This window comes from Geotrypetes seraphini, chromosome 16 (assembly GCF_902459505.1).
Source record: "Geotrypetes seraphini chromosome 16, aGeoSer1.1, whole genome shotgun sequence".
Lineage (NCBI taxonomy): Eukaryota > Metazoa > Chordata > Amphibia > Gymnophiona > Dermophiidae > Geotrypetes > Geotrypetes seraphini.
In genome coordinates this window covers 7,014,261-7,041,363 of record NC_047099.1, presented here as the reverse complement: position 1 = coordinate 7,041,363, position 27,103 = coordinate 7,014,261, and the positions used below count along the sequence as shown (strand labels likewise).

Genomic DNA, 27,103 nt, shown 5'->3' with positions numbered 1-27,103 from the left:
TAATAATTCCTAGTCTCTTGTTTGCTTTTTTGGCTGTCGCCACACATCGGTCTTGTGATCTCACATCTTGATTAATGTCATTCTCCTTACTCTTGGCTTGCCTTTTCTATTTTTAAGTGTCCATGCTTTGATCAATGATGATCCGTATGGAAGAGCTTGCAGGAGTCCTCAAAGATTTCTTAACAAAACCCATGATCTAGTGCGCAAAAGAAGACCTTTATAAGCCTAAAACATTTTGGACAAGATACATCTGGAGAAAAAAAATGAAGGGTTTGAAGAAGACAGCTGTTTGCCAGTCATTAAGCAGAAGAGCTCTTTAAAAACAATTCTATTCTCAAAGTATTTTGGTCACCGTCCTTAGTTGTCATGCTCGTTGTATACACTCCTAATTTTTTTTTTTTCTTTCTTTTCTTTATTATTATAAACCATATCGAGCTTCTTCTTTGAAGATGACACGGTCTATAAATCTAAATTTTAAATTAAGTAATAAAAAACCTGAGAAAATACATTTCAGACAAAAAAAAAAGTGGAAAATAGGCGCCAGAAACCAGGAGACAATGGTTTGACATTTTATTGGTTAACTCCTACTCCTTACTTCGGTATTCCCAGAATACAGGCATCCCCTTCCAGCTCCTCCTTCTCCGAGGCACAGACCGTCAGGGGCAGAGTACAGCAAGACTGCCCTCCTTCCCTCCCATGTAAGGGCTACTTCCTCCACCAAAACACAGCTGGACTCATCGTCCAGTTACCTGTTCTCTCTCCTCACGCCTCCCGTGCAGAAATAGTCCGCTTCCAAGTGCCTCCCAGCATCAAATATTGCAACCACCCCTGCCTCCCAGAAACTAACCTAAAAACATTTCCTGAAACAAATAAAACTGTTTTAATAATAAAGAAAACACAGGAAAATCAATAAATTATGGGTGGAGGAGTGCTTGTGGTTGGCTTTCACTGGTATTGGCTACAGCTGACCAGTCCATTGCTGAGAGCGGTCCTGGCTCTGTCCATCAGCTGGATTTATAGTCCCGTTCCTTGTCGTTCTCTTCCTCGTCCATTTCCGTGACGACTGAATAGCAGATGATCTGGATGTACTTAGTGGCCGAAGCTGCAGAGCAGAGAACACAGGGTTAATAATAATACAACTTCTTGTATCCCACAGTTTTCAACAAGGAATTCTCAACAGGAAGAGAATTTTACATTATTGACTCAGGTTAGAGATAAGCAAATTTAATATTGATAGCTCAGGTTTCAAGGGAACGATAGATGGGATGGGGGCAGTGGCATAGTGAGGGTAATAGGTGCCCCCCTACTTTTCCCCTGTTCCTTCTGCATGCATCCGCCCGCCACACTCACACCCTTCCTTTCCACCTCTAAACCTTCGCCTGTGCAAGCTGCTTCTCCGGCCTGCAGCTCACAGTGGCCCCACGACCCAGAAGTAATTTCAGAGGGAACCAGGCTGGTGTGAGCATCAGGCTAGAATAGTTGTGCTGGTGAAGATTTTTTAAAGAGATGCATGGGGGGGCAGGGCAGGTGCTGGCTAGAGAATGACACGGTGGATGTTACCCGCGGCTAGCTGTGAGTAGCCGCGGGTAACCCGCCAAAATGGTGGAGGGGGTAAAGGTGCTCACTGCAGGTACGGAGACTAGGCATCCACCGCCCCATGGAGCGGTGAATGGCCTTGTCTCCGCAGTTAAGGGAGGGAACGCGCGCGGCCCCCTCCCTCCCCCTTACCTTCACGGCACTTTAAGGTTTCAGTCTTGTTGAAAGCCACCGGCATGTACGTGCAGTCGTGCGTGTGTGGGCAGAAGCTTCTCCTCTGACGCAACTTCCAGTTGCGTTAGAGGAGAAGCTTCCGCCCAAACATGCGACTGCATGAACATTCCGGCGACTTTTAACAAGACTGAAACCTTAAAATGCACCGTGAAGGTAAGGGGGGGGAGATGCAAGGACCGCACGAGGGGTGCCAGAGGGAAGGGTGAATGCTGCGAGGACGGGGCAGTGAAGGGGACAGTGGTCCAGTGACGGGTACAGATTTTTCCCCCGTGTCATTCTCTAGTGCCAGTGCCCCCATCAAGACGACACCCAGGGTGATCTGCCCCTCCCCCTGTCTTCTCCTTACTATGCCACTGGATGGGGGGTAAGGTCTCAAACAGTGTTTAGTAGCTACAAGGGGAAAAGGTACGTCTTTAGCATTTTCTTGAAGTGACAGTATGTAGTGAGCTGCCATAGATATGCAAGCAGACTGTTCCAAGTCCTAGGAACTCAAAGGTGGAATTAAACATCTCCATGTGGCATACTTGTCGAGAAGACGGGCATAGTATAGAGACTAGTGGCTTTCAAATCTCTTAAAGGCTGAAGTCCCCCTCTGATCCTAGAAGAAATCCCAACAGAAGGTTGGGGAAACAGAACAGGGTCCCTCCCCACTAGGAGAAGGCTTTGGTACCGGGGAAAGGTTTGTCTCTTTGGCCTGGAAGAGCAGGAAGAAAATGAGTGCTAAGGAGACTCTGAGGAGCTCTCTAGAAAAGAACACAGAGGAACGATGGTGAAGGCAGCACATAACAAACCACTAAAGTTCCATCTCACCAATGGTGTTACGAATCCAACGGGGTTTCCTCCGCTCTGGTATTTTCACAGCCAAGAAGTAGACAGGTACGCCAGAAAGTGCGATGGCAATCCCAATGAGCGAGTTGATGGTGTCGCTGTAAAGAGGCACAGCCACCAAGAACATGGTGCAAAGGCAGAAGATGATGGGGAAAACAATGCTGAGCTGGGGAGTGAAAAGCCGGTGATGAGTATTTCTTGTCTCAATAAACCCAAGGTAAAATGCTTCAACACTTTCTCATTTTTTTCACATATCTTCTGTGACTATTTCCCTTGCTATCTGATACCTCCACTCCTATGTTTTGCACCCTCCATTCTGAAATCTTGATTCCAGATCCTACACATTCATAATTAGTCCATCACTGTTCTAAGTTCGATCACATCTCACCGCTTCTAAGATCAGAACCCGTTTCCAGTGTCATATTGCATCCCCTTTAAATATAATATCCTTTCCCACCAGGTTCTATCGAACAGTCTTCTGGTCCCATATTCGCCTCAAAGAACCTTATGCTTCTCACAACAGCAGTTGTTAGTCATTCCCTCATTTAGGCAACTTTTCCTGGATTTTCATAGGAATTCTTCATTCTGTGTTATGGCTCCTACTCTCAGGCATTCTTTGCCTTTTTACCTTCGGTCAGAGAAATCATTTGTAACCTTCAAGGTACAATTAAAGGCATGCGACTTCTCTTTGGCCTTTAGCTCTTAACTTACTTCCTCCTGATGGCTACTTTTCTTTTGTATGGACAGATTTAAATTCTTTGTTTCCTCCCTCACCACATTGTTCATCTCTTTCCCTAACTTTTTTAATTTTTATTATAATCCTCGATTCTCTTTTTCCACATGTTCTCAACTGTTTTTCTTTACATTTTATCTTCCTTTTGTTCTTACCCTATTTAATTCGGTGTTTTTAAAATTTTTTATTGTAAACCGCTTAGATTTGCCGTCTGGCTTTACATTTGCAGTATATTAAATAAATTGAACTTGAACTTCACAAAATTTATAAAACGTGCAATAACTATGTTCCAAAAAGGAAACAAAAAAATTATTCCCCCCCCTTTTTTTTAAAAAATAAAATTAAAAACTATTTAAAAATTTTTTTAAAATTGTTGTGGGTTTTGGATGATTTTATAGTTTTACACTTTTTGTATTCTGCTTTGTGTAAGTTTTTTGGGTTTGTTTGTTGTTGTTTTTTTAAAAACCAGGGCCACCATCTTCTCTTCCTGCTTCTTCCTGGTTTCTCTCTCTCGACTCTACGTGCCTCTTTTCCATTGGTTCTCGCCCATCTGGTCATGCTTGTGTCCTACCTTCAATGGCCGAAGCCGCTCAGGCTGCTTCCAGCGCAGATAGAGCTGGCCCACGATGGACAGTCCCATGAAGAACCAGTAACTGAAGCTGTAATAATTGATGAGTTGGAAGATGTCCTCCACGCAGAGATAAATCAGGGCCATAGCTCCCTACCAAGAAAACAATGAGCCACAGGTTTAGAGAGGGCAGGACACAGAGTCGGCTTACCATATGGCTCCAGAAAAAGGAGGACGTAAAACCTAGATATCTCAATTCGTCCTCCTTTTTCTGGAGCCATAGGGTAACCCTAACTGAGAGGGACAAGACAACTTGGCCACACCCAGGATTTGGTCCCCATAAGAATAATCCCTGGAGAAGTACCCCAGGAAGAAAGTGGGTTCCCAAGGCACAAGTTCATTCCCTCTGAAGAAAGCTGATGAACAAGTAAGCCACCATATCATAGCTGTAGGGAGAGTCCTAGTTTCACCCACTGGCTGCTGGGAATTGTAGTTCTTGTTTCTTAAATATCGCAGAAAGAAGAAACAGTGACCAGCTCATCATCTTCCTCCAACTGCAAAGTTGTAAGAGAGAAGGCAGGTCTACAGATCACTGGCATGTCTGGATTCTCAGGACAGAAAGTGTAGGACAAGGGGCAAAGTCCTGCCTTCACTACACTACCACAATCTAAAAGGGTCACACAGCTCTTCCCTTTTGAGATTACACCCCCAAAATGCACCCTCACGTACATTGAAAAGCAGGGCAGGTACAGGGGTGAACCTCTTGACATGGATCATGCAGATAGCATTAGGTAGGTGTCCTTCCCGGGAGCCCACGAAGAACAGTCTAAATTGAAAAAGAATATGAAAAGACAGGTCAGGTCATGTAGTTCTTCTCCCCCACTCCCCCTGCAAATTGCATGATAGGAAAAGGCTATGCAAACTCATCCAAGTTCTTACCGGGAAGCAGCCAAAATTGAGGCATTGAGACCTCCAAAACATGAGAGGGCCACAGCGAGCGGGATGGTCCAATTGAAGATACCAAAAATCTGGTCAGCAAAAGTCTATAATAAAAAGACAATAATGTCAGAACATTACCAGAGGAATAACTGGACAGAGAAAATCCATTTGTGCCATCCCCATGGCATTTCCAGAATATTCTCCCTTGTATATCTCATCCTAGAGAATGACACGGGGACAAATTTTTCCCCGTCCCATCCCAGCAAGTTCTTTTCCTGTCCCTGCCCCCATCTGCACAAGCCTCAAATACTTTAAATCATAAGTGTTTGAAGCTTGTGCGGTCAAGGCAGAGCTTACGGGAATGGGGCAGGGACAGTGACAAAACTCACAGGGACAGCACAGAGAAATTGAGTTCCTACAGGGACAAATTTGCCCCCGTGTCATTCTCTATCTCTTCCTTCTCCCTCTCACTATCTTTAAGGACATCGGAGGAAAGGCCAGAATATCCCACCACCCTTTTTTCCCCAGCTATCGGTCCTAGAAATCTCTTTCCCCGAGTCTCTCATCACTATACTAGCATCTTGGTGTCTCCAAATGGGTCAGTTTTGCACATACTATAAAATGAATGAACCTTGCTTGGAAGGTCTGTCTTTCTGTTTTTACTGCTAGGGCCCTGCTCTTCTTAAAACTTACATTGTCCCACCCCAAATTTGTGTATCTCCTGGATTCCTCCCTTTTCACAGCACATCTTTTTAAAAAAGTGACACTATTTCCTAAAAATTTCTCAACTCTTTTACAAGTATAATATAGAGGATCTGTCTTGTCTGAGGAACCCCCAGCCTCACCAAATGTGTATTTTCTGGAGACTCCCCTGCTAGTATTTCTCAGTCTGTCTCTCACAGAGAGTCCTGTATCAGCCCTCTAATAAAGGATGTCACAGGAGTTGTGTCATGTGCTGTGTTCCCTGGAGCTGCCCTTTTCTGAATATCATGTCCCCCTCCCAAAAGGAGGACCAGAAGCAGTTACCACGGCAACAGCATCACTGGCGAGGATGGCTCTCATATCCAACACTGTATAATAAGCTACATTCGTCATGATGTAGATAATGGTCACGACAGGCATAGAAATCCCAATGGCTAGGGGAAGATTCCTGCAGGAAATCAGAGTACACGGGGAAAAGAGAAGAGATCATCATACATGATATTCCCATCATGAGATTTAGTGAGAAAAAAAGGGATAGAAATGCCTGGGGATGGTCTGTACTCTTTGCATTGTGTGACAGGATGAGATGGAAGGGGCAGTAACACCTACAGATGGTCTTTATTTCCTGAAATGGATGACAGATTAGAAATCTTAAGGGATAATAATTTGAAACAGGCATTACTCTGATGCAATCTCTCACTTTACCATAGGATAGTGCCAAAAGTTTATCATTCACCTTCCAGAGTCTTCACATATAATAAACATCTTGTGTGTATGTGTGTTCACATATAACAATCATGTGTTCACATAATAAACATGTGTGTGTGTACATATAATAAATGTGTGTGTACACATAATAAACATTGTGTGTGTGTACATAATAAACATTGAGTGTGTGTACATATAATAAACGTGTGTGTATGTGTGTACACATAATAAACTGTGTGTATACACAATAAATGTGTGTGTACATATAATAAACATTGAGTGTGTGTACATATAATAAGTGTGTGTGTACATATAATAAACGTGTGTGTGTGTGTACACATAAACATTGTGTGTGTATACACAATAAACGTGTGTGTGTGTACCTATAATAAACATTGAGTGTGTGTACATATAAGTGTGTGTACATATAAACGTGTGTATACATATAATAAACATTGTGTGTGTGTACATATAATAAGCGTGTGTGTGTGTACATATAATAAACGTGTGTGTATACACATAACGTGTGTGTGTACATATAATAAACATTGTGTGTGTGTACATATAATAAGCGTGTGTGTGTGTGTGTGTGTGTACACATATAATAAACTGTGTGTGTGTGTGTATATACATAATAAACGTGTGTGTGTGTACATATAATAAACATTGTGTGTGTGTTGGTAGATCAGTTCTTTACCTCTCTGGATTCTTAATCTCCTCTGTGACGAAGTTCAGGGTGTCCCAGCCAGAGAAAGAAAAAAGAGCAGAGTACAAGGCCAGGGCAATGTCCCCCGGGTCGTAAGAAGAGCCGGCAAAAGAATCCTCAAAGTTTTCAGACTGTCCTAGACCCAGAACAGAAACTGGAATTATTATCAAACTCCACTGTTACCCCCGAACCTCTCAACATCTCATCTAGCAACTCACTGGTAACCCTATGCTACAGTCATTTACTGGCCATTTCATCTACCGGTAAGTAACTACAACTCACAAAGTACAGAAACTCTTTTTCCAGAGACCCCCAATACACAGGAGCCCCATGATCTCCTTCCATGCACACCAGCACATGCATCAATTCAACATGTGTCCGCCTTCTCCAGCCAGTCTTCAGGACACTCCAAGCCAGTCCGGTCTTCAGGATATCCACAATGAATATTCAGGAGATTCATCTGCATGCAAATCTCTCTTATTGACTGTCTGGGAGATCCTGCAGGCCAAGACTGGGAACCACTATCCTATACTTTCTTCTTTCTCAGAAAATAATTTATTCCCCTCCCAAACACAGCCTGAATATTTTACAACCAATGTGCAAATTCTGAAACTTAGGAAAGCCCCCGCTCCCCTCCCTCTTTTGCTTCAATACCCCATCCTCCCTTTTCACTCTCCACCATGGCAGGTTGATCCCAAAACCTGGTGACTCTGCCCACCATATCCCCCCCACCCACTCTTTACATGAGATCCAAGGCCGCTCTCCACCCAAAACCCCCTGTTGCCTGCCCCGTCCTTACCCTGGCAGATCTTCACAATGCCCGCAATGATAACCGCGATGAGAGCCAGCACCTTAGCGTAGGTGAAGATGTCCTGCACTCGGGTGCCCCACTTTACATAGGCGCAGTTCACGAAGGTCAAGAGACCTGGCAACAGGAAGAGGGGGAGGGGTTACTGCTGTGTTATTACACCTCTCCATCCCAAGCCTCAATGCCAATACTCCAACCCTGCTGCAGTCTCTCAGCACAATCTGTTCAGGAGGCAAGGAAACCCTAGTAACATAGTAAACGACAGCAGATAAAAACTTGAACAGTCCATCCAGTCTACCCATTAAAAAGTACATGATTAGATTAACTTGTCTCTTCTTTGATATTTCTGGGCCATAGACTGTAAAGTCTGGTATTGTCCTAGGTTCCAAATGCTGAAGTTGCCTTCCAAGCTCATTCCAGTCTATCCAACCATCCCGTTGTTTGCAGGACATCTACCATAAAGTCTGGCCAGTAACATCCTCCTGTTCCGTATTAGTGGAGTTCCCATTGATGTCCACCCCAGCCCATCTTACACTGAATCACCATATATGGGACACAGACTGTGCAAGTCTGTCCACTACCGGCCCTAGTTCTTTACTTTACATCCTTCATTTTCTAATTAGAGATCGTCTATTTTTATCCCACACTTTTTTGAATTCTATCACCGTTTCCTCTCGGGAGGGCATTCCAGGCATCTACCACCCTTTCATAAAAACATAAGAATAGCCTTACTGGGTCAGACCAATAGTCCATCAAGCCCAGTAGCCCATTCTCACGGTGACCAACCCAGGTCACTAGTACCTGGCCAAAACACAAGGAGTAGCAGTGGCTTCCCCCATGTCTTTCCGTGAGGAAGAATTTTCTACCATTGCTCCTAAGTCTTCCTCCCTGTAACCTCTCTAGTTTTACCATTTTCTCTTTTCTGGAAAGGATTTGGTGATGCCTGGATGACAGTGGCCACAAGAGGAACCTCTGAAGGCACAAATGGGGAAATTCTATAAGTGGTGGCGGAGTAAGGGGTCCGGTCAACCCCAGGCGCCATCTTGGTGAGGGCAGTGGCAACCCTCCTCCTCTCTACCACATACACACACACACACACACTCTTTCCTCCTCCGACTCCGTATGCGTCTTCACCCCCCAATGCCTTTATCTCTTTGCTGGTACGAGCAGCAACTCCAACCTGCAGCTCGCTTTCTAACGTCACCTCCAGGTCCCAGTGGCATCAGAGGAAGAGCCAATGCCGGTAGAGAGTTGGAAACGCTGCTTGCACCAGGGAACTTAAAAGAGGTACAGGATGGGGAAGGGGTGTGCGTGGACGGCAGGAGGGGCGGAGAAGAGGGTGGGGGAAGGGCGCCACAGCCCCAGACGCCTCTCACCCACTGATAAGAGGTGCCTGACGTTAATTGGGAGAAAGGCGCTTATCCTTTTGGGCGTGATTCTACAAAAGATAGGAACTCATCGCATGGCTCCTAACTCCAAAGTAGCCGTGTTTAGAGGCGAAGAGTGACTTAGGCACTGCTAGGCGTGATTCTATAAAGGACGTGGGTGACTATTACATAGGCCTTTAAAATCCTGGCCTAAATATTACAGGCAAACAAAAGATATTTTGATCTACGTTCCAATTACGTCCAAAAGTGGAATTCAGAGAAAATATTGCTAAATCGATGTTTAGAGGAAGAAAATTTCTTCTCAATCGGTTACCCAACAATTTCAGTCATATTATAAGATCAAACATCCTTCTTATTAAGGGGGATAGGACCTCAGACTGGTATTCTGGTACATAGAAATCAGCTGACCATAAATTAATCACTGGTCCACCTCTTCCCCCTAAATGATTCTAATGTGCAAATTCAGTAATCTTAAAAAAAAATTCATAAATAGTTGCTTTAATTTGTATCAAAATCAATTTTTTATCACTAAGTTTTAAGTTAGGTGCCTCTAAGTATGATTCTGTAATGGGCGCCTTACTGGTCTGACCCAGTAAGGCTATTCTTATGTTCAATAGGTGCGCCTTACGGAATCCGGTCCAAAGAGGGCAGTTCTCTACAGGTCGCCTAAAGTTAAACACGGGGACGATCCACGTCAAGTGCAAGCACGGGCAACTGCCATTAGAAAATACTAACTTAAGGATGCGGTAATGCACCTGGCTTTAGGTATAACCCCTTATGCCAGTTCAACAGCTGCTGGAAATGCTCGCACGTGCATGTAACTGACACACAAGTGCTAGCAGACCCCTGACCATCCATGACCTTCCCAGTTGTTCCCCCACCTTGTGCATTATGAATTTTACACGCACAATTTGTAAAATCCCAAGAGCAGTTATGTGTGTAAGAAATGCAGATTAATGCATTTGGGGATTAATAATCAGAAGGAACCTTATATGCTGGGAGGTGAGAGGCACGGACAGGAAGAGGGACCTTGGGGTGATAGTGTCCGAAGATCTAAAGGCAAAAAAACAATGTGACAAGGCGGTGGCTGCTGCCAGAAGGATGCTGGGCTGTATAAAGAGAGGCATAGCCAGTAGAGGGAAGAAGGTGTTGATGCCCCTGTACAGGTCGTGGTAAGAGCATATCTGGCGAAGGACGTAAGAAGACTTGAAGCGGTCCAGAGGAGGGTGACAAAAATGATAGGAGGTTTGTGCCAGAAGACGTATTAGGAGAGGCTGGAAGCCAGAATATGTATACCCTAGAGGAAAGGAGGGACAGGGGAGATATGATTCAGACGTTCAAATACTTGAAGGTTATTAACGTAGAACAAAATCTTTTCCAGAGAAAGAAAAATGGTAAAACCAGAGGACATAATTTGAGGTTGAGGGGTGGTAGATTCAGGGGCAATGTTAGGAAATTCTACTTTACGGAGAGGGTGGTGGATGCCTGGAATGTACTCCCGAAGGAGGTAGTGGAGAGGAAAACGGTGACGGAGTTCAAAGATGCGTGGGATGAACACAGAAGATTTAGAATCAGAAAATAATATTAAATATTGAACTAAGGCCAGTACTGGGCAGACTTGCACGGTCTGTGTCTGTATATGGCCGTTTGGGGAGGATGGGCTGGGGAGGGCTTCAGTGGCTGGGAGGGTATAGATGGGCTGGAGTAAGCCTTAACAGAGATTTCGGCAGTTGGAACCCAAGCACAGTACAGGGTAAAGCTTGCCCAGAAATAACTAAGAAGAAAAAATTAAAAAAATTTAAATTGAATCAGGTTGGGCAGACTGGATGGACCATTCGAGTCTTTATCTGCCGTCATCTACTATGTTGCTATGTAACTGCAAATTGTCCCAGTTATCACCAATTAATTGTTATTTAACAATTGGCAGCTAATTGGCATTAAGTTAAGCATATAATTGACGGTATTCTATCATTTATGTGCACACATATTTGTAGAAATAGGGGGCAGGTGCATCTAGCCCAGGTCATCAAATTTCAAATCAGCTCGGTCATAGCCAACCTCTTCTTCAAACAAGTTTTGGAATGAGGCTGCTTCCTTGTGATCAGAGGCCGACTTCCTCCTTCTGGCCCTGTGTCTTGCGAGGACACTGCTAAATCCCTGCCACGTGACATTTTCTAAGATATTCAAGACACAGGTTTTATTTCATTTTAGCCAGCACTGCTTTGGACTTCCAGCTCTTCTGGACTAGATTTCCACTGGGGTTACAGTACCAGAAGCCCTCACTCACCGCTACTTGAAGTTATCCCCTCATTTTGCCCATAAGAGCCAAACTCCTCAACCAACGGCCACAAACCTCCATGACCTCAAGGAGCAGACTGAGGACTGGCCTACTTGTTAAGAGTGCATGAAGAGAACCCAATCAGACCTTAGACTTAGTGGGGATGGGCGGACCCGCTATGCCTAAGGCCTGATTGGTCCAGGCTTCTAGAGCCTGGGCCAATCAGGCCTTAGGCTTCAGCGGGATGGGCCGGGAAGGGGCGAGCCCGCCTCATTTCGACCAGGCAGGCTTACCGGCTGGACAGGCAAGAACCGTCTGGCCTGAAGAACAGGTTAGTTTGGAGGTTTGGGGGTTGTTAGCGCCGGGGGGGGTGCGTCTTCATGCAGGAGGGATTGGACACTCTCCTGCCAGCGATCGGTAGTGTCGGGGTGGGAGGAAGATCGGTAATGTCGGGGGGGGGCGGTCGGTAGTGTCGGAGGGGGGGGCATCCGATCGGACAGGCCGCGGCCCGCTATACTTATAGCGGCAGAGAGATCCCTTGCCGCGATAAGTATAGCGGCTGCGTCTACTTACAATGTAGACCAGCATTTTGCTGGCCTACATTTTAAGGTTTCTTCCTCTACTAGGGAGACGCGTAGGGCCACCTAGTTTCGCCTAAGGCCCTTAGGCGAGCTTATGCGTCTTGCGGATCTCCCTAGGCTCCCAGAGGCGCCTTCAGGCCTGCCTGGGGAGCATTTTTTTAAAAAAACGTGCATCCCGATTGGCTGATTAGACAGCTGTAGGACGCCTACAGCTGCCTAAAATCGGGACGCACTTTTGGAGAATCAGGGCCTAAGTGCTCATGCACAGAATTCACATACAGTAAGCATCCAGGCAGACTGTTTCAAACAGCCCTAATTAAATCATGCTAAGAGGTGCGAAGAGATGCTAAGAAGATGTGTTAATGTCTGTTGCTTAGGATGGACAGCTTAGGATATACAATGGATCCAGGTGCACAGATATTGGAAATTACATGTGACTCCTGCCTATTCTTCTCCAGTCTAACACACCTCACTTCCCTTCCTGGTCAGTGAAACTGACTATTGTTTCAAACAGTTTACAAATTCTAAACAGATACTGGGAAATACAATAGTTTCTATATTTAGAATAAGATTCCAGGCTATAAAAGCCCCCTCTCTGCAACACCCCCTCTCTTGCTCTTGCTTGCTCTTCTTGCTCTATCTCTGGAACCTGAAGCTTAGACCATCACCCCCATCCCCCTTTTTTTTTTTCTCTCTCTCTCTCTCTGCCTCTCCCTGGAACTTCACGCTTCTCTCTGGACTCTGTAAGGCAGGGAAATTGCTTTGCTCTCTCCTTAATTGTAATGTTTAATTGTAATGTTTATGAAGATTGCTTTTCTGTAAGCCTATTTCTAATAATATATTCTTTATGTCATCACCTCTGGCTGTGCTTCTCATTTGAGTCTACTTCCTGGTGAATCTTCTGTGAAGGTATTGAACTCGGGACCTGGCGTTTGTAAGGGCGCCTCACATAACCCCTACAACCTTACATTTGGGGGGCTCATCCATACAACCACTGGTTGGAAAGACACCACCTTTGCCTTTTTTGTTTTGTTTTGTTTAACTGTGTTCTCTCCAAGGCAAGATGTTCTTCTGTTCAAGCAACAGCAAGACAACCTCTTCATACTGACTATTCTCATTAACTGAAGTGAAGGAAGAATTTCAAAGAACAATTGAACACATCAGTGCTGCCATCTATTGGTGAATTCTGGAGATGGAGGCATTACTTTTCATTTAACCCACATATACAAGTCCCAGCAAGCCAAGGAGTAACATTCCAATCTGGCTCAGGTTGTTCTCCCAGGTAGAGCTATCTGGTGACTCAAGTTCAGGTGGGGGGGAAGGGCGAGGTTTAGCTTTGGGCGATGATTATATAAACAAGGTCGTAAAAGATGGAGATAAGAGTGAAAGCAGGGGGTAAATTCCACAGTTCTTCATTCCAGGTATTAAATATCCCCTATCTTTCCAAGTTACAGTTATCACAATGTAGTTTACTTATTAAAAAGGGATATTCTGCAACATGGGAGACTCGTTCTCAAAGCCACTTCACATATATCCAATATATCTAAACTAAACTAAAACTTAGATTTATAGCCCGGGTCATCTTTATATAATAAAGCTCAACTCAGTTTACATCAATTTTAAAAATATAAAAAAGAACATGACTTTACAGTTCAGAGAATAACCATGTTTTTACACAAAACTTGAGATGAACCTTAGAGGAATATCTTTCCATATTTCTGTTAGTTTGAATGGATAGACGTCACTAGGCGTTGGTATATGAGGCCAGGTTTTATTCGATCTAATTTACCAGCACCTAAGTCAACCACGCCTACTTTACAGGTAAGCATTGTTAGGTGTCCTAACAATTCAGCGCTGAACTCTTAATTGGTTATTTAAATTGTTTTTGACTGGCTTAAAACTGGTACGGTCAATTACCACATCAATTAAGCCAATTTTTTAAAAAATGAAAAAGTTGAGCTTGGATTCCACAGGTTAGACTGGTATTATGACATCATAATGCCTTATTCTACCAATGCCTAAGAGCCAACCTCATCAGTGATGTCCCAATGTCTTGATTGTCCTATACCTGGCTCACATAAGAGCTGCTGTACTGGGACAGAGCGAAGCTCCATCAAGCCCAGTCTCTTGTTTCCAACATTGGCCAACCCAGGTCCCAAGTACCAGGCAGAAACCCAAAGAGTAGCAACATTCCAGAGCTCAGATTATGATGTCATAATGCCTCATTCTACCAATGCCTAAGAGCCAAACTCGCCAGTGATGTCCCAATGTCTTGATTGTCCTATATTTGGCTCACTTAAGAAGATGAGTTGCTGTACTGGGATAGACTGAAGGTCCATGAAGCCCGGTATCCTGTTTCCAACAGTGGCCAACTTAGGTCCTAAGTACATGGCAGAAACCCAAATAGTAGCAGCATTCTGTGTGGGGAAGAGTTGAAGCTATCTTGAAGCTTGTAGTTTTGCAGACTGTGGCCTTGCCTACTATTTTGAGTAAGCTGAAGCTAAGCTATTTGATGTATTAATGGGGTTAGCACTTCAGCAGATTTTGGCTGGCTGGAAGACTAGTTCTGATTTGGCCGAGTGTGCCTGGTGGAATGCTGTTTGTTCGGTATGGAAGTAGGAGGAGGTGACTGCTATGAAACAATGCCGTTTGCCAAATTTTTTAAGGGTTTGGGGTTTATTGGATAGTTATTGTCAATCTGTTGTATAAACTGCAAGGGAACTTGGCTAGGGATTTCCCCAGACATGTCCTTCTTTTTGGAGATCCATCGGACATCTGGGCGGCTTTTCGTCTGGGTTTTTGCTGGTGGGTGGGGCAATGGGAGGGTGGTGGCATTGTGGCAAATTTGCACAGAAGAGGTTCTCCGAGGCCAGCGTCAAGGGAACTCCTTCCTCTTCAGCAGAAGCAGTGGAAGCCGCAGGGTTCAAAACGCCCTGCTCTGCTGGCATCGGGCTTTCATCTCTGCTGGGTCCTGCCTTTGCAGAAACAGGAAGTAGGCGGGACCTAGCAGAGACGAAGGTTCGATGACAGTAAGAATAGCCAGTTCGTAATGCTGTGCTGACGTGGGGGTGGTGACAAAAAGAAACAGAGGAAAGGGGAAGGGATTAGGGGGACTTATTAAACCTAGGGAGGGTGATGATCTCAGGGGGGATGAGAAAAAGAAGCCTTACTGCAGGGCCGGCAGGGAAGGAGATGACCTGGAGAGAGATTAGATAAGGCAGTGGGGAAGTGTGGGAGAGGCTGAAGTCACGGAGAGAAGAAGAGAGTGCGAGAGATGCTGAGTTAGGGGAGGTGGAGGAACAGAGGAAAGAGAGAAAGAGAGAGGCGAGAAGAGTGGGAAAGATGCTAAATCCAAAAGTGGAGAGAAAAAGAGATGCTTGTTCTGGGATGAGGGATGTAGGGGGAGAAAAGGAATAGAGGGGGAAAAGCTGGACCGAAGGAGAGACGGGAACACCATGGACAGGTGCTAAACCTGGGGGGGATTAGGAATGCGCATACAGAGGGTAGAAGCTAAACATAGTAACATAGTAGATGACGGCAAATACAGACCCGAATGGTCCATCCAGTCTGCCCAACCAGATTCAATTTAAATTTTAAATTTTTTTCTCTTAGCTATTTCTGGGCAAGAATCCAAAGCTCTACCCGGTACTGTGCTTGGGTTCCAACTGCCAAAATCTCTGTTAAGACTTACTCCAGCCCATCTACACCCTCCCAGCCATTGAAGCCCTCCCCAGCCCATCCTCCACCAAACGTCCATATACAGATATAGACCGTGCAAGTCTGCCCAGTACTGGCCTTAGTTCAATATTTACTATTCTTTTCTGATTCTAGATCCTCTGTGTTCATCCCACGCTTCTTTGAACTCAGTCACCGTTTTCCTCTCCACCACCTCTCTCGGGAGCGCATTCCAGGCATCCACTTTACGGAGAGGATGGTGAATCCCGAGACAGGATAGAAAGGAGAGAGTGAAGAGGATGGATGATTAAAGCAAAAACGACAAAAGGTAGGAAAAAGATTTTCTTGTTGCTTTAGATTTAGAATAAAGTAGTATTATAGCTGTATTGATAAATGTTTATAATTAGAAAATGGAAATAAGGTAATTTTTATACTGGACTAATTTTAATACTTTTTTTTTTTTACTAACTATTGGAGACCAAAACCCTCTTCCTCAGGTCAGGGTAGGACACCATAACAGTGGTATAGTGGACTGAAGGAGGTTTTGGCTTCAGAAAGCTAATTGAAAAATGTATTAGTCCAATAAAATGGTATTTTCCATTTTTTGTTTTATTTCTATTTTTTTTTAATTTGTAAAGTGACGATTGTTGTTATTTGTCAGTTTTTTTCCAATTTACTTCTTTATATTATGCACAGTATTAGGGGACGTGTCAGTGTTTCTGTTTCTGTGGAGCTGCATTGTATGGAGATGTCTGGGAAAACCCAGACACGTCCTCTTTTTAGAGGACTGCCAAGTGCCCGGAGGAATTTCCAAAACCCGGCTATTTGTCTGTGTTTTGAAAGGCCCCAAGCCCGGGGCCATGTCTGGACATCATCTGCACACGTGTGTGACATCACGTTGACGTCTGCGCATGCACAGAGGACAATCCAGACATGGCCCTGAGCTCAGGGAAGGAGACACGTGTTATGTGTGTAACCAATATGTAGAAATTTTTAAATAAATGAATATGGGGGCGGGGCTGAGGGCAGGGCCTCTTTTTTTTTAAGAGGAAATCTGGTAACCCTAAACTTGGCCCTTTCTGGTGCCTTGTGGGGTGAAAATTGTCAATAGACATTTTGAACACAAGTTAGAAAATGTATTATGTGTTTTACATGATAATAGATGTTTATATTTTAATTTGTGTGTAGAAGCGATGTTCAAGGTCACAAGCTGTGTTAATAATTTTAAATAAGAAAGAGCTCCTTTATAGCTTAAATTTAGCATGTTCTTGTATATTATTGAAGACAGCAATTGAATCAAACAAATGAAATGTTTTGCAAAAGCAAGCCCTTTTCTTCTATCGCTAGAATTACATATAAAATAGCGCTCTTAACGTTTAAAGTTCAAACGACGAAGGCTCCCAGTTTCATCGATAAGCTTCTCACACCGCACGTTACAATCCTCTTCTCAAAATCTAGTGACAGTTTCCTCGCTGAAAGTAATCATACACGCCGTAACACATCGTTTTCCGTTAACAGCACCCCTTATATGGAACTCGTCTCTTGCTTTTAGTAAGGGAGAAAAAAAAGCCCTGACCAACTCAAGGGACCTCCTAACTCGGACATACCTCCGCCATATTAAATCATCTTTAAGGTTTTTCCCTCATATGTTTCTTTACTTTACAAATTCTACTTCTTCCTTTTCCTTATGTGCCAGTCTCTGTCTTTTGCCATGTTTTTATATGATTACACTTGTTTTCCCCTCATTTGAATTGTAAATCGCTTAGAATTTTATGTAAAGCAATCAAACAAATTTTAATGAAACATAGAAACATAGAAGATGACGGCAGAAAAGGGCCACAGCCCATCAAGTCTGCCCACTCCGACAACCCTACCCCCTTGAATTTATCCCCCTAGAGATCCCACATGTGTATCCCATTTCCTTTTAAAATCCGGCACGCTGCTGGCCTGAATCACCTGAAGTGGAAGTTCATTCCAACGATCGACCACCCTTTCGGTGAAGAAGAACTTCCTGGTGTCGCCATGAAATTTCCCACCCCTGATTTTCAGCGGATGTCCTCTTGTGGCCGAGGGACCTTTAAAAAAGAAGATATCATCCTCCACCTCAATACGGCCGGTGATATATTTAAACGTCTCTATCATGTCTCCTCTCTCTCTACGTTCTTCGAGTGAATAGAGCTGCAATTTATTCAGCCTTTCTTCATACGGGAGGTCTTTGAGTCCCGAGACCATCCTGGTGGCCATTCTTTGAACCAACTCAACTCTCAGCACATCTTTTTGGTAATGTGGCCTCCAGAATTGTACACAATATTCCAGATGGGGTCTCACCATGGATCTGTACAACGGCATTATAACTTCGGGCTTTACGTTTGTAAAATCCGGAACCCTAGACCCGCCCCCCAGGCCCACCCATCTCTGCCCCATTATGCCCCAGTCCTGCCCCTAATTCCAGGCCGATGCGACGCGATAATGTCACACGCACTCACGCGGATGCCCGACACAATTTCCGGGGAAGCTTTTCAAAACCCGGACAAAGTGCCGGGTTTTGAAAAGCCATCCAGACCCCCAGACACGTCCTCAAAAGGAGGACATGCCCGGAGAAATCTGGACGTCTGGTAACCCTCGCTATCCCTCCACCTCTGAACAAATGGGGGCCCCAACCACAGCCTCTCCCCCCCCCCCCCCACCAGGCCTACTTTACAAAAACTGGTGGACTAGTGGCCAAGCCAGGACAGGAGTGATCCTTACTCGCTCTACAGTCAAAATGAATTCTGTAACTTCCCGCCACAGTGACATCACAATCTATATAGTGTTGACATCACAAGCACCTCCGAGCTCTGCAGCGTGATAAGAGCCCACTGCAAATACGAGAGGGGAGGGGAGGAGCTGCAGTTTATTAAGCAATTCTCCACACGAGACGACCAGTGTAGTCTCAGAGTGGGAGGCAAAAATGCTGAGGAAAGCCTTTCTGCTATCAGCTGAGTCCTGCTCATTCCCCACTTCCGTCTCCTCCCTCCCTCTCCTGCCAAGACCAAGGACATGTGACCGATGAGAGAGAAACACAAGTTGAGAATGCGGACAAAAAAAAAAAGTGTAGGGAACAGCCGAGCATGTATTGATAAAGACAAAGTAATAAGCAGCTCTTCCAGTTTGTCTTTAGTAATACAAATCGATTTGATTCACTTATTACCTTGAGTCTTTGTCAGTACATTCTCGGCTGTTGCTTCCACTTTTTGGACTTCTGTTTTGTTCTCGTGGAGGCAGAGAGAAAACATTTCTTAGACAAAGCCACTTCCTACTGCAGCCTATGTGTCTGGAACTTCCTCAGGCAACGTCACCCAGTGTCTGGCATGTTCTGCATCCATGAGCTGCCCTCATCTCCCTTTCTTTAAGACACCTCAGTATCACCATCCCCTACGGATACCTTAACCTATTAATAGGGGGCATCCCTACTACCCTACTGGGTCAGACCAATGGTCCATCTAGCCCAGTCTTCACGGAGGCCAATCTGGGGAAAAAAACTCCCAGAGTAGCATTCTATGACTGGCTTACTTTGGGGGATGGGGGAGAGGGAGCTGCATAATTTAACTTGGCCCTTCTCCTACAGAAAGCATTGGGAGGGGAAGGCTCCTAGAGATGGACAAGAGATGGGCTTGTGGCCAGATGCACAAAGGCTTTCTGTGGCAGTAAGACTCGTTAAAGCAGTCTTACCTTCACGGAAAACTCCCGATACACAAAAGGGTTCTCCGTGGCTGCATTACAAGGAGCTCATCGCTTGGATATACACAAAAAAAGAAAACAGGATCCAAAAAAGCGACTGGTCAAGACCAGTCACTTACCTAACCGTAGCTCAGCCCTTTTTTTTTAATGGGCACAGATGCTGTGTGTATTACACACACCCCATTAAAGAAAAAAAAAGCCCCCCACCCCCACCCAACCAATGACAGCCCTGTCCAATGTCCACCCTACAAACCAGCACTGCCACCGGGAACCAAACCCTCCCCCCTCCCCCCACTGCAGCGAAAACAGCAGGAGGGATACCTACTCCTTCCTGCCATGCTGACCCCACCTGAATCACCCTCTACCCTACCCTCTTCTCCCTTCTACCAATGGAGCCCCCCCCCATGCATCATAACCTACCCTACCCTCTTCTCCTTCTACAAAAAAAGGCAAGAGGGATGTCCATTCCCTTCTGCCACTGGATGCTCCCCTGAACCTCCCCACCGCCAACCCCTGAACCCACCCAGTACCTTTTTCACAAGTTGGGAGCTGGAGGGCTGCGGTCCCACCTGCTCCAAGGCCTGCCAGTCCAAAATGGCAGGCCTTCCCCTCCTTGGTGCATCATATAATGCATAGGGAGGGGCCTAAGGCCTTGATTGGCTCAGACGCCTAAGGCCCCTCCCAATAGCTCTTTTAGAATTGGTCAAAAATCAGATCAGAGCAGACCCATGAGGTTTTACCAATCCTGTTTAGTGCATCTGGCCTTTTGTCCCCATGTAATTCTCTAAAAACTTTTGGATTTTAATGAATTACTGTTAAAAGACATCATTTGTGTCTTGTCTGCCTTTCATGTGGCAACAAGAGTCTTGTCTGCTGATCAGACTCTTACCACCTGCAACATCCTTCCATTGCATGCCCAGTTGCTCAAGCATCTTACTGTTACTGCAAAAGATTCATCCATCGTTGTTGGCATCAAGGAACATTTCTAACATTTAATAGACACTTATTTTCCTGTTTATTCACTACACACTTGTTCTCTTCTACACCCATGTCTGAAAGACAATCCAATTACCTTCCCAGATAATGTAAAAACATAGGCAACTGAATCTTTGGGAAGATTGTACCAAAACCAGATTGAAATGGAAGGCTCTGTTTGTGATTTATAAACAGTTGTACAGAATATTGTCCCTTTTTATACTTTAATAAGATTTAAATATAAAATCATAAGTGTTCATGGCTTATGCAAATGAGGACAAAGCTCGTGGAGATGGGGCAGGGGTGGAGACAGAGCCTACGGGGAAAGGGCAGGGACTTACAAAGTTAGAACCTCAGATCAGCCGGATTTCATTAATAGACTCTTAATTCCACACTCTTCTCAACACTGCCTCCGTTCTATTAATCAAAATCTGCTTTCAGTCCCATCTTTTAAAATATTAACACTATGCGAATTAACATTTTTTCTGTTGAAGACGTACGAGGAGAGACTGGAAGCCTCGAATATGTATACCCTAGAGCAGGGGTGGGCAACGAGGGCCGCAATCCAGGTGGGTTTTCAGGATTTCCCCAATGACTATGCATGAGATCTATTTGCATGCACTGCCTTCCATTGTATGCAAATGGATCTCATGCATATTTATTGGTGAAATCCTGAAAACCCGACCGGATTGCGGCCCTTGTTGCCCACCCCTGCCCTAGAGGAAAGAAAGGACAAGGGAGATATGATTCAGACGTTCAAATACTTGAAAGGTATTAACGTAGAACAGGGGTGTCAAAGTCCCTCCTCGAGGGCCACAATCCAGTTGAGTTTTCAGGATTTCCCCAATGAATATGCATAAGATCTATTTGCATGCACTGCTTTCATTATATGGTAATAGATCTCATGCATATTCATTGGTGAAATCCTGAAAACTCGACTGGATTGTGGCCCTCATGGAGGGACTTTGACACCCCTGACGTAGAACAAAATCTATTCCAGAGAAAGGAAAATGGTAAAACCGGAGGGCATAATTTGAGGCTGAGGGGTGGTAGATTCAAGAGTAATGTTAGGAAATTCTTCTTTACGGATAGGGTGGTGGATGCCTGGAATGTGCTCCTTAGGGAGGTGGTGGAGAAGAAAATGGTGATAGAGTTTAAACAAGCGTGGGATGAACACAGATGATCTCTAATCATAAAATAATGGGTATACATTGAAGGAACTAAGGCCAGTACTGGGCAGGCTTTCACGGTCTGTGTCCCGTATATGGACATTCAGTTGAAGAAGGGCTGGGGAGGATTTCAATGGCTGGGATGGTTAAGATGGGCTGTAATGAGCTTTGATGGAGACTCCAATAGATGGAACCTAAGCACACTACTGGGCAGGGCTGTGGGTTTCTGACCCACAAATATCTAAGAAAAAGGACCATTTAAACCAAATGAATTTATGGGGCATGTATGGTTGGGCAGACTGGATGGACCACTCGGGGCTTTATCTGCCGTCATTTACTATGTTACTGTGACCACCCCTACCTTGTGGAATTTTTACCACCTTCAAATCAAATTTGAAAACATTCCTGTTCAAAGACGCCTTTGACTTATGATCTCCAAAATAGACTACTGCAACTCACTTTATAATGGAACACTGCAAAAAGTAATTAGGCGCTTGCAATTGATTCAGAACGCAGCTATTAAGATCATTACAAACTCAAAAAAATACGATCATGTTACCCAGTACTAAAGAAAGCCCACTGGCTTCCTGTATCTCACAGAATCTCTTATAAAATCGCCTTAATCACTTTTAAAACACATAAAACAAGAGAACCGGCCTTTATCGATATGGCAGATGAAGTTTAATGTAGAGAAATGTAAAGTCTTGCATGTAGGAAACAGAAACCCGAAGTACAGCTATACGATGGGAGGGCTGGTAATGGGTGAAAGTAAACAAGAAAAGGACTTGGGGGGTAATAGTGGACAAGACAATGAAGCCGTCGGCACAGTGCGCAGCGGCCTCTAAGAAGGCAAATAGAATGCTAGGTATTATCAAGAAAGGTATTACAACCAGAACGAAGGAAGTTATCCTGCTGTTGTATTGGGCGATGGTGCGCCCGCATCTGGAGTACTGCGTCCAGTATTGGTCGCCGTACCTTAAGAAGGATATGGCAATACTCGAGAGGTTTCAAAAAAGAGCGACACGATTGATAAAAGGTATGGAAAAACTTTCATATGCTGAAAGATTAGAGAAACTGGGGCTCTTTTCCCTGGAAAAGAGGAGGCTTAGAGGGGACATGATAGAGACCTACAAGATCATGAAGGGCATAGAGAAACTGGAGAGGGACAGATTCTTCAAACTTTCGAAAACTAAAAGAACAAGAGGGCATTCGGAAAAATTAAGAGGGGACAGATTCAGAACCAATGCTAGGAAGTTCTTCTTCACCCAGAGGGTGTTGGACACCTGGAATGCGCTTCCAGAGGGTGTGATAGGACAGAGTACGATATTGGGGTTCGAGAGGGGATTAGATGATTTCCTGAAGGAAAAGGTTATAGAAGGGTATAGATAGAGAGTTACTATACAGGTCCTGGACTTGATGGGCCACCGCGTGAGCGGACTGCTGGGCGTGATGGACCTCTGGTTTGACCCAGCAGAGGCACTGCTTATGTTCTTATGTTCCCTCACGCGCCAACTAAAGTCCTTAGATCTGCCAAACAACATCTTTTCTACGTCCCGTCACTTAAGATGGTCAGCACTAGACGTACAACAATGTTTTCCATCACTGCTCCGCTTATCTGGAACTCTTTATCTTTTCCTATCAGAGAGGAAATAAACATGGACAAATTCGAGGGAGTTTTGAGATGCCCCTCAACGAAAAGGCTCCAAAAAGAAGATTCTCCTTCCCTTTAGTTTCTCCCCTTTCCCATCTTTTTCTTGGGTTTCATGTAGTTCTCCCCTTCTCCCTCTCGTTTCTCTGTTCGTCATTGTTTGATTTTGTATTTTTAGTTTGTTTTAATCCATTTATATATTATGGAATAACTTGCCCATAGATTTGAGAAAAGAAGAATCATACCTAAATTTCAAAAGACGTTTAAAAGCACATTTTTTCCAATTGGCTTTTTCAAATTGATGAAATGAGTTTAGGATTGTAATCTGCATTTATGTAATGATTGATTTTTTTTTTAAATGAAATTTTAATTATGGTTTATTATTGAGATTTTGACTGTTATAGAATTTTATTATTAGAATTGCCATTATTGAGATTTTGATTATAATAGTATTTTATGAATTTAAAAACAAAAAACTTTGGCTTTTATTCTTTCCTTTTCTATTTTTAAATAGAGTTCTTTTCTTATTGAATGTGAAATATATATTGTAAACCGCTTGCATCCTTTTTAGTCTGTGACGCGGTATATAACGTTTTTAATAAACATGAACATATATTGTATATCGCTTAGTAAAAAAATGATAAGTGATTAATCAAACACTTATTAAACTTGAAACTTGAGTATGGATGGTGGTACCCCCCGCCAAGACGACGCCCAGGGCAGACTGTCCCCCTCCACCCCCCACTTACTGCGCCACTGCCAGTATACTCACAGATGCAGGCTGCAGCAATCAGGCGGTTGGCAGCGTACGGCGACCCACAGCTAGGGAAGATGGGCTGTACCATGTAGTTGGCGAAGGTGATGGCGATGATGGCTTGGCTGGTGGGTTCAATGATGAGGAGGGAGGTCCAGAGACGGATGAAGGCCATAAAGCCCCCAAAGGCCTCCAGGATGTAGGCGTAGCTAGCTCCGGACTTCTTGATGGTGGTCCCCAGTTCAGCGTAGCAGAGGGCCCCGAAGACGGAGAAAAGCCCTGCCACGGCCCAGACGACCAGCGAGAACCCATAGGAGGCGCTGTAGATCAGCACGCCTTTGGGAGAGACAAAGATGCCCGAACCAATCATATTCCCCACAATGAGACACACGCCATTCAGCAGGGAAATCTCCTTCTTCAGTTTCATGGAGCCAGAGTCATCTGAAGAGGAATGGGAGCCCTCAGCAGTCCCATGGGTGAGGCTCCCTGGGGGTGAAGAGTCCAGCTCCTCAGTCGGAGCCACCGTATATTCGGCATGGTTTGTCATAGTGGTTCGGGAGGTCTACGCTCAGGTCAGCAGCAGAACTGCATTGAAGGCTGAAAGAGATAGGAAGGGTTATGTCAGAGGGAAGGACCTCACAAGCAAGAAAGACTCTAGAGGTAACCTGACATTCTGCCCCCTGCACAAAATGGTGATTGATAAAGTGACTGGGGAGGGGTCTCCAGGCAGGTTCTTCCTTAGGCAGACCCTGTCCCCTATACAAACTAATGATAAAGTGACTGGGGAGAGCGTCCTGTGGTCTACTTCCTCATGCAAGGACAGACCCCGAGCCTCTAGGCGTTGCTAAGACCTTACAGCTTCTTACAATTAGACTCCTCCTCCCTGACCTTTGATCTCTCAATTACCCAGAATCATTAATATCTGCTGATGAATGGAACATTCCAGCCCTGGTAGGCTAATAGAAAATTAATTATAAACCCAATGCAATGTACCCTGGCCGGGAAGGGACTGTGGGGAAAAGAGGAGCTGAGATGCAGAATAGAGGGGTGACTTCTGCTGCTTTTTACCCCCAGGGATTACCGAGGAAGTCAAGTCACTTATCACCTAAATAGAATTTTTTTTTTTTTTGGGGGGGGGGTGAAATCTCATCTCATTGACCAAGATTTCCTCTGAGAGAAGCAGAGACAGGGAGAAAATCAAGAGATGACAGACAGAATAGGTGGCAGAGAAACAAAGAAAGAGCGAGAGGGTCAGATGAAAGTGAAAGTGACCAGAAGAGACAGACAGGCAGAGAGAACCTGATCTTGGAAGGAGAGAGAGAGATTAACACCACAAGCAACCTCAGGCAAGGAATAAGACAGAGAATTGAGAGAAAGTGAGGGGGGAGGAGAGAGAGAGAATTTTAACACTCACTAGTCCAGGTTCACACCTAGTGACAGTCTGTCAGCCACCCTCCAGAGATAACCACGGAAGAGGAAGATGAGACAGCCTGAGACAATTTAAATGTCTCAAGAAGCAGCACAGAAGGCGGGGAGAAGTTGAGTAATCTGGGAGTCCAAGGTACGCTGACCCAACCATTTCAAAACCTGAAGGCTTCGCTCAGCAAGTTCCTGGATAAGAAGTTTTTATCTAGAGCAGAAAAGATCCTTCTCTACAAACCACAAACTTGGCACTGCCACCAGGGAACTCTGGCAGCTCAAGCTTTACACTCAACAGCGCCCCCAACATGGAATTCCCGACAGCATAAGCCCCTCATCCAGCTGCACTCCCAACCAAGGGACCCCCAACAACTCAAGCCTCTCCCCCAGCAGCTTTCCCAACAGGGGACCACCCAACAGTGAAAGCCTCTGCCCCAGCAGTGTCCCCACAAGGGGACTCCTGGCAATGCAAGCCTCACCCTGGCAGTGGCCCCACCAGGGGACCCCCAGCAACGCAAGCCTATACCCCGGCAGTGTCCCTACCAGGGGACCCCCAGCAGAACAAGCCTCTGCCCCAGCAGCATCCCCACCAGGGGACCCCCAGCAATGTAAGCCTCTGCCCCGGCAGTGTCCCTACCAGGGGACCCCAGCAGCACAAGCCTCTCCCCCAGCAGCGTCCACACAAGGGGACCCCTGGCAATGCAAGCCTCACCCTGGCAGTGGCCCCACCAGGGGACCCCTAGCAACGCAAGCCTCTACCCCGGCAGTGTCCCTACCAGGGGACCCCTAGCAACGCAAGCCTCTCCCCCAGCTGCGTCCCCACCAGGGGACCCCCAGCAGAACAAGCCTCTGCCCCAGCAGCGTCACCACAAGGGTCCCCCAGCAACGCAAGCCTCTGCCCCGGCAGTGTCCCTACCAGGGGACCCCAGCAGCACAAGCCTCTCACCCGGCAGCTTCCCCACCAGGGGACCCCCAGCAATGTAAGCCTCTGCCCCGGCAGTGTCCCTACCAGGGGATCCCAGCAGCACAAGCCTCTCCCCCAGCAGCGTCCACACAAGGGGACCCCTGGCAATGCAAGCCTCACCCTGGCAGTGGCCCCACCAGGGGACCCCCAGCAGCACAAGGTTCTCACTCAGAAGCGTCCCCACCAGGGGACCCCAGCAGTGCAAGCCTCCCGCCCAACAGTACCCCCACCAAAGGGCCCCAGCAGCACCAACGTCCAATCTGGCAGTGCCCTGTCTAGCAGAATTCGTCAGCATGAGCTTCCTACCTGGCAGTGCCCCTCCCCCCCCCCCCCGCCCACACACACACACACTGGGGGACCCCAGCAGCATTGACCCAAATTGGCCCTGTGGATCAACCAAAAGTCACTCTGGAAGCACAGAAATCTAGCAAGAAACCATTTCAGAGACTCTCACACTTCCAGATCCTAAGAAAATCCCTAGTGAAAAGCAGTGGGGGGAGAGGAAAGACGGATCTTTCTAGAACAGATTCAAGTCTATTTCTGCCTACCCACAATTCTATTCAGAAACTTAAAATCTTTCATTTGTAGCCCCAATCCAATTAAGACAATAAACATTTAAACAGGTGCACAAGTCCAGGAGAATAAAAATATTTTCATCATCACTTTTTTTTTTTAACTTCTCAAGTTTGCCTCTTACCCAAATATCCAGCTCACACTCTTAGGATAAAGCCACAGGAAGGGGGTAGGTAAGAAAACACATCTTCAGGTCA

The 27,103-nt window shown here is 45.4% G+C and overlaps 1 protein-coding gene across 3 annotated transcripts; it reads right to left on the bottom strand.

The window, feature by feature from the left end:
* Nucleotides 1-548: 548 nt before the first annotated feature.
* Nucleotides 549-27,103, bottom strand: SLC7A7 (solute carrier family 7 member 7). 3 transcript variants are annotated; one of them, XM_033925287.1, is made up of 10 exons: nt 27,031-27,103; nt 23,969-24,547; nt 7,754-7,879; nt 6,946-7,090; nt 5,865-5,988; nt 4,839-4,942; nt 4,629-4,725; nt 3,903-4,052; nt 2,581-2,764; nt 549-1,102 (listed from the first exon to the last, which is right to left on the bottom strand). In XM_033925287.1, the coding sequence occupies exons 2-10, from the start codon at nt 24,495-24,497 to the stop codon at nt 1,005-1,007; spliced, it is 1,557 nt and encodes a 518-aa protein (XP_033781178.1). In that variant the 5' UTR covers nt 24,498-24,547; nt 27,031-27,103; the 3' UTR covers nt 549-1,004. The 3 variants fall into 3 exon arrangements, with proteins under 3 accessions (XP_033781178.1, XP_033781177.1, XP_033781179.1); XM_033925286.1 differs by lacking the exon at nt 27,031-27,103 and adding an exon at nt 25,365-25,519; XM_033925288.1 differs by lacking the exon at nt 27,031-27,103 and adding an exon at nt 25,381-25,496.

What these genes read in the sequence shown, in the direction of transcription:
- SLC7A7 (XM_033925287.1), bottom strand. Translation starts at nt 24,497, where the DNA reads ATGACAAACCATGCCGAATATACGGTGGCTCCGACTGAGGAGCTGGAC. An exon ending in CATTGTGAAGATCTGCCAGG is followed by an intron (nt 7,091 to 7,753) that starts GTAAGGACGGGG and finishes TTCTGGGTCTAG; the next exon opens with GACAGTCTGAAAACTTTGAG. An exon ending in GAGATTAAGAATCCAGAGAG is followed by an intron (nt 5,989 to 6,945) that starts GTAAAGAACTGA and finishes GATTTCCTGCAG; the next exon opens with GAATCTTCCCCTAGCCATTG.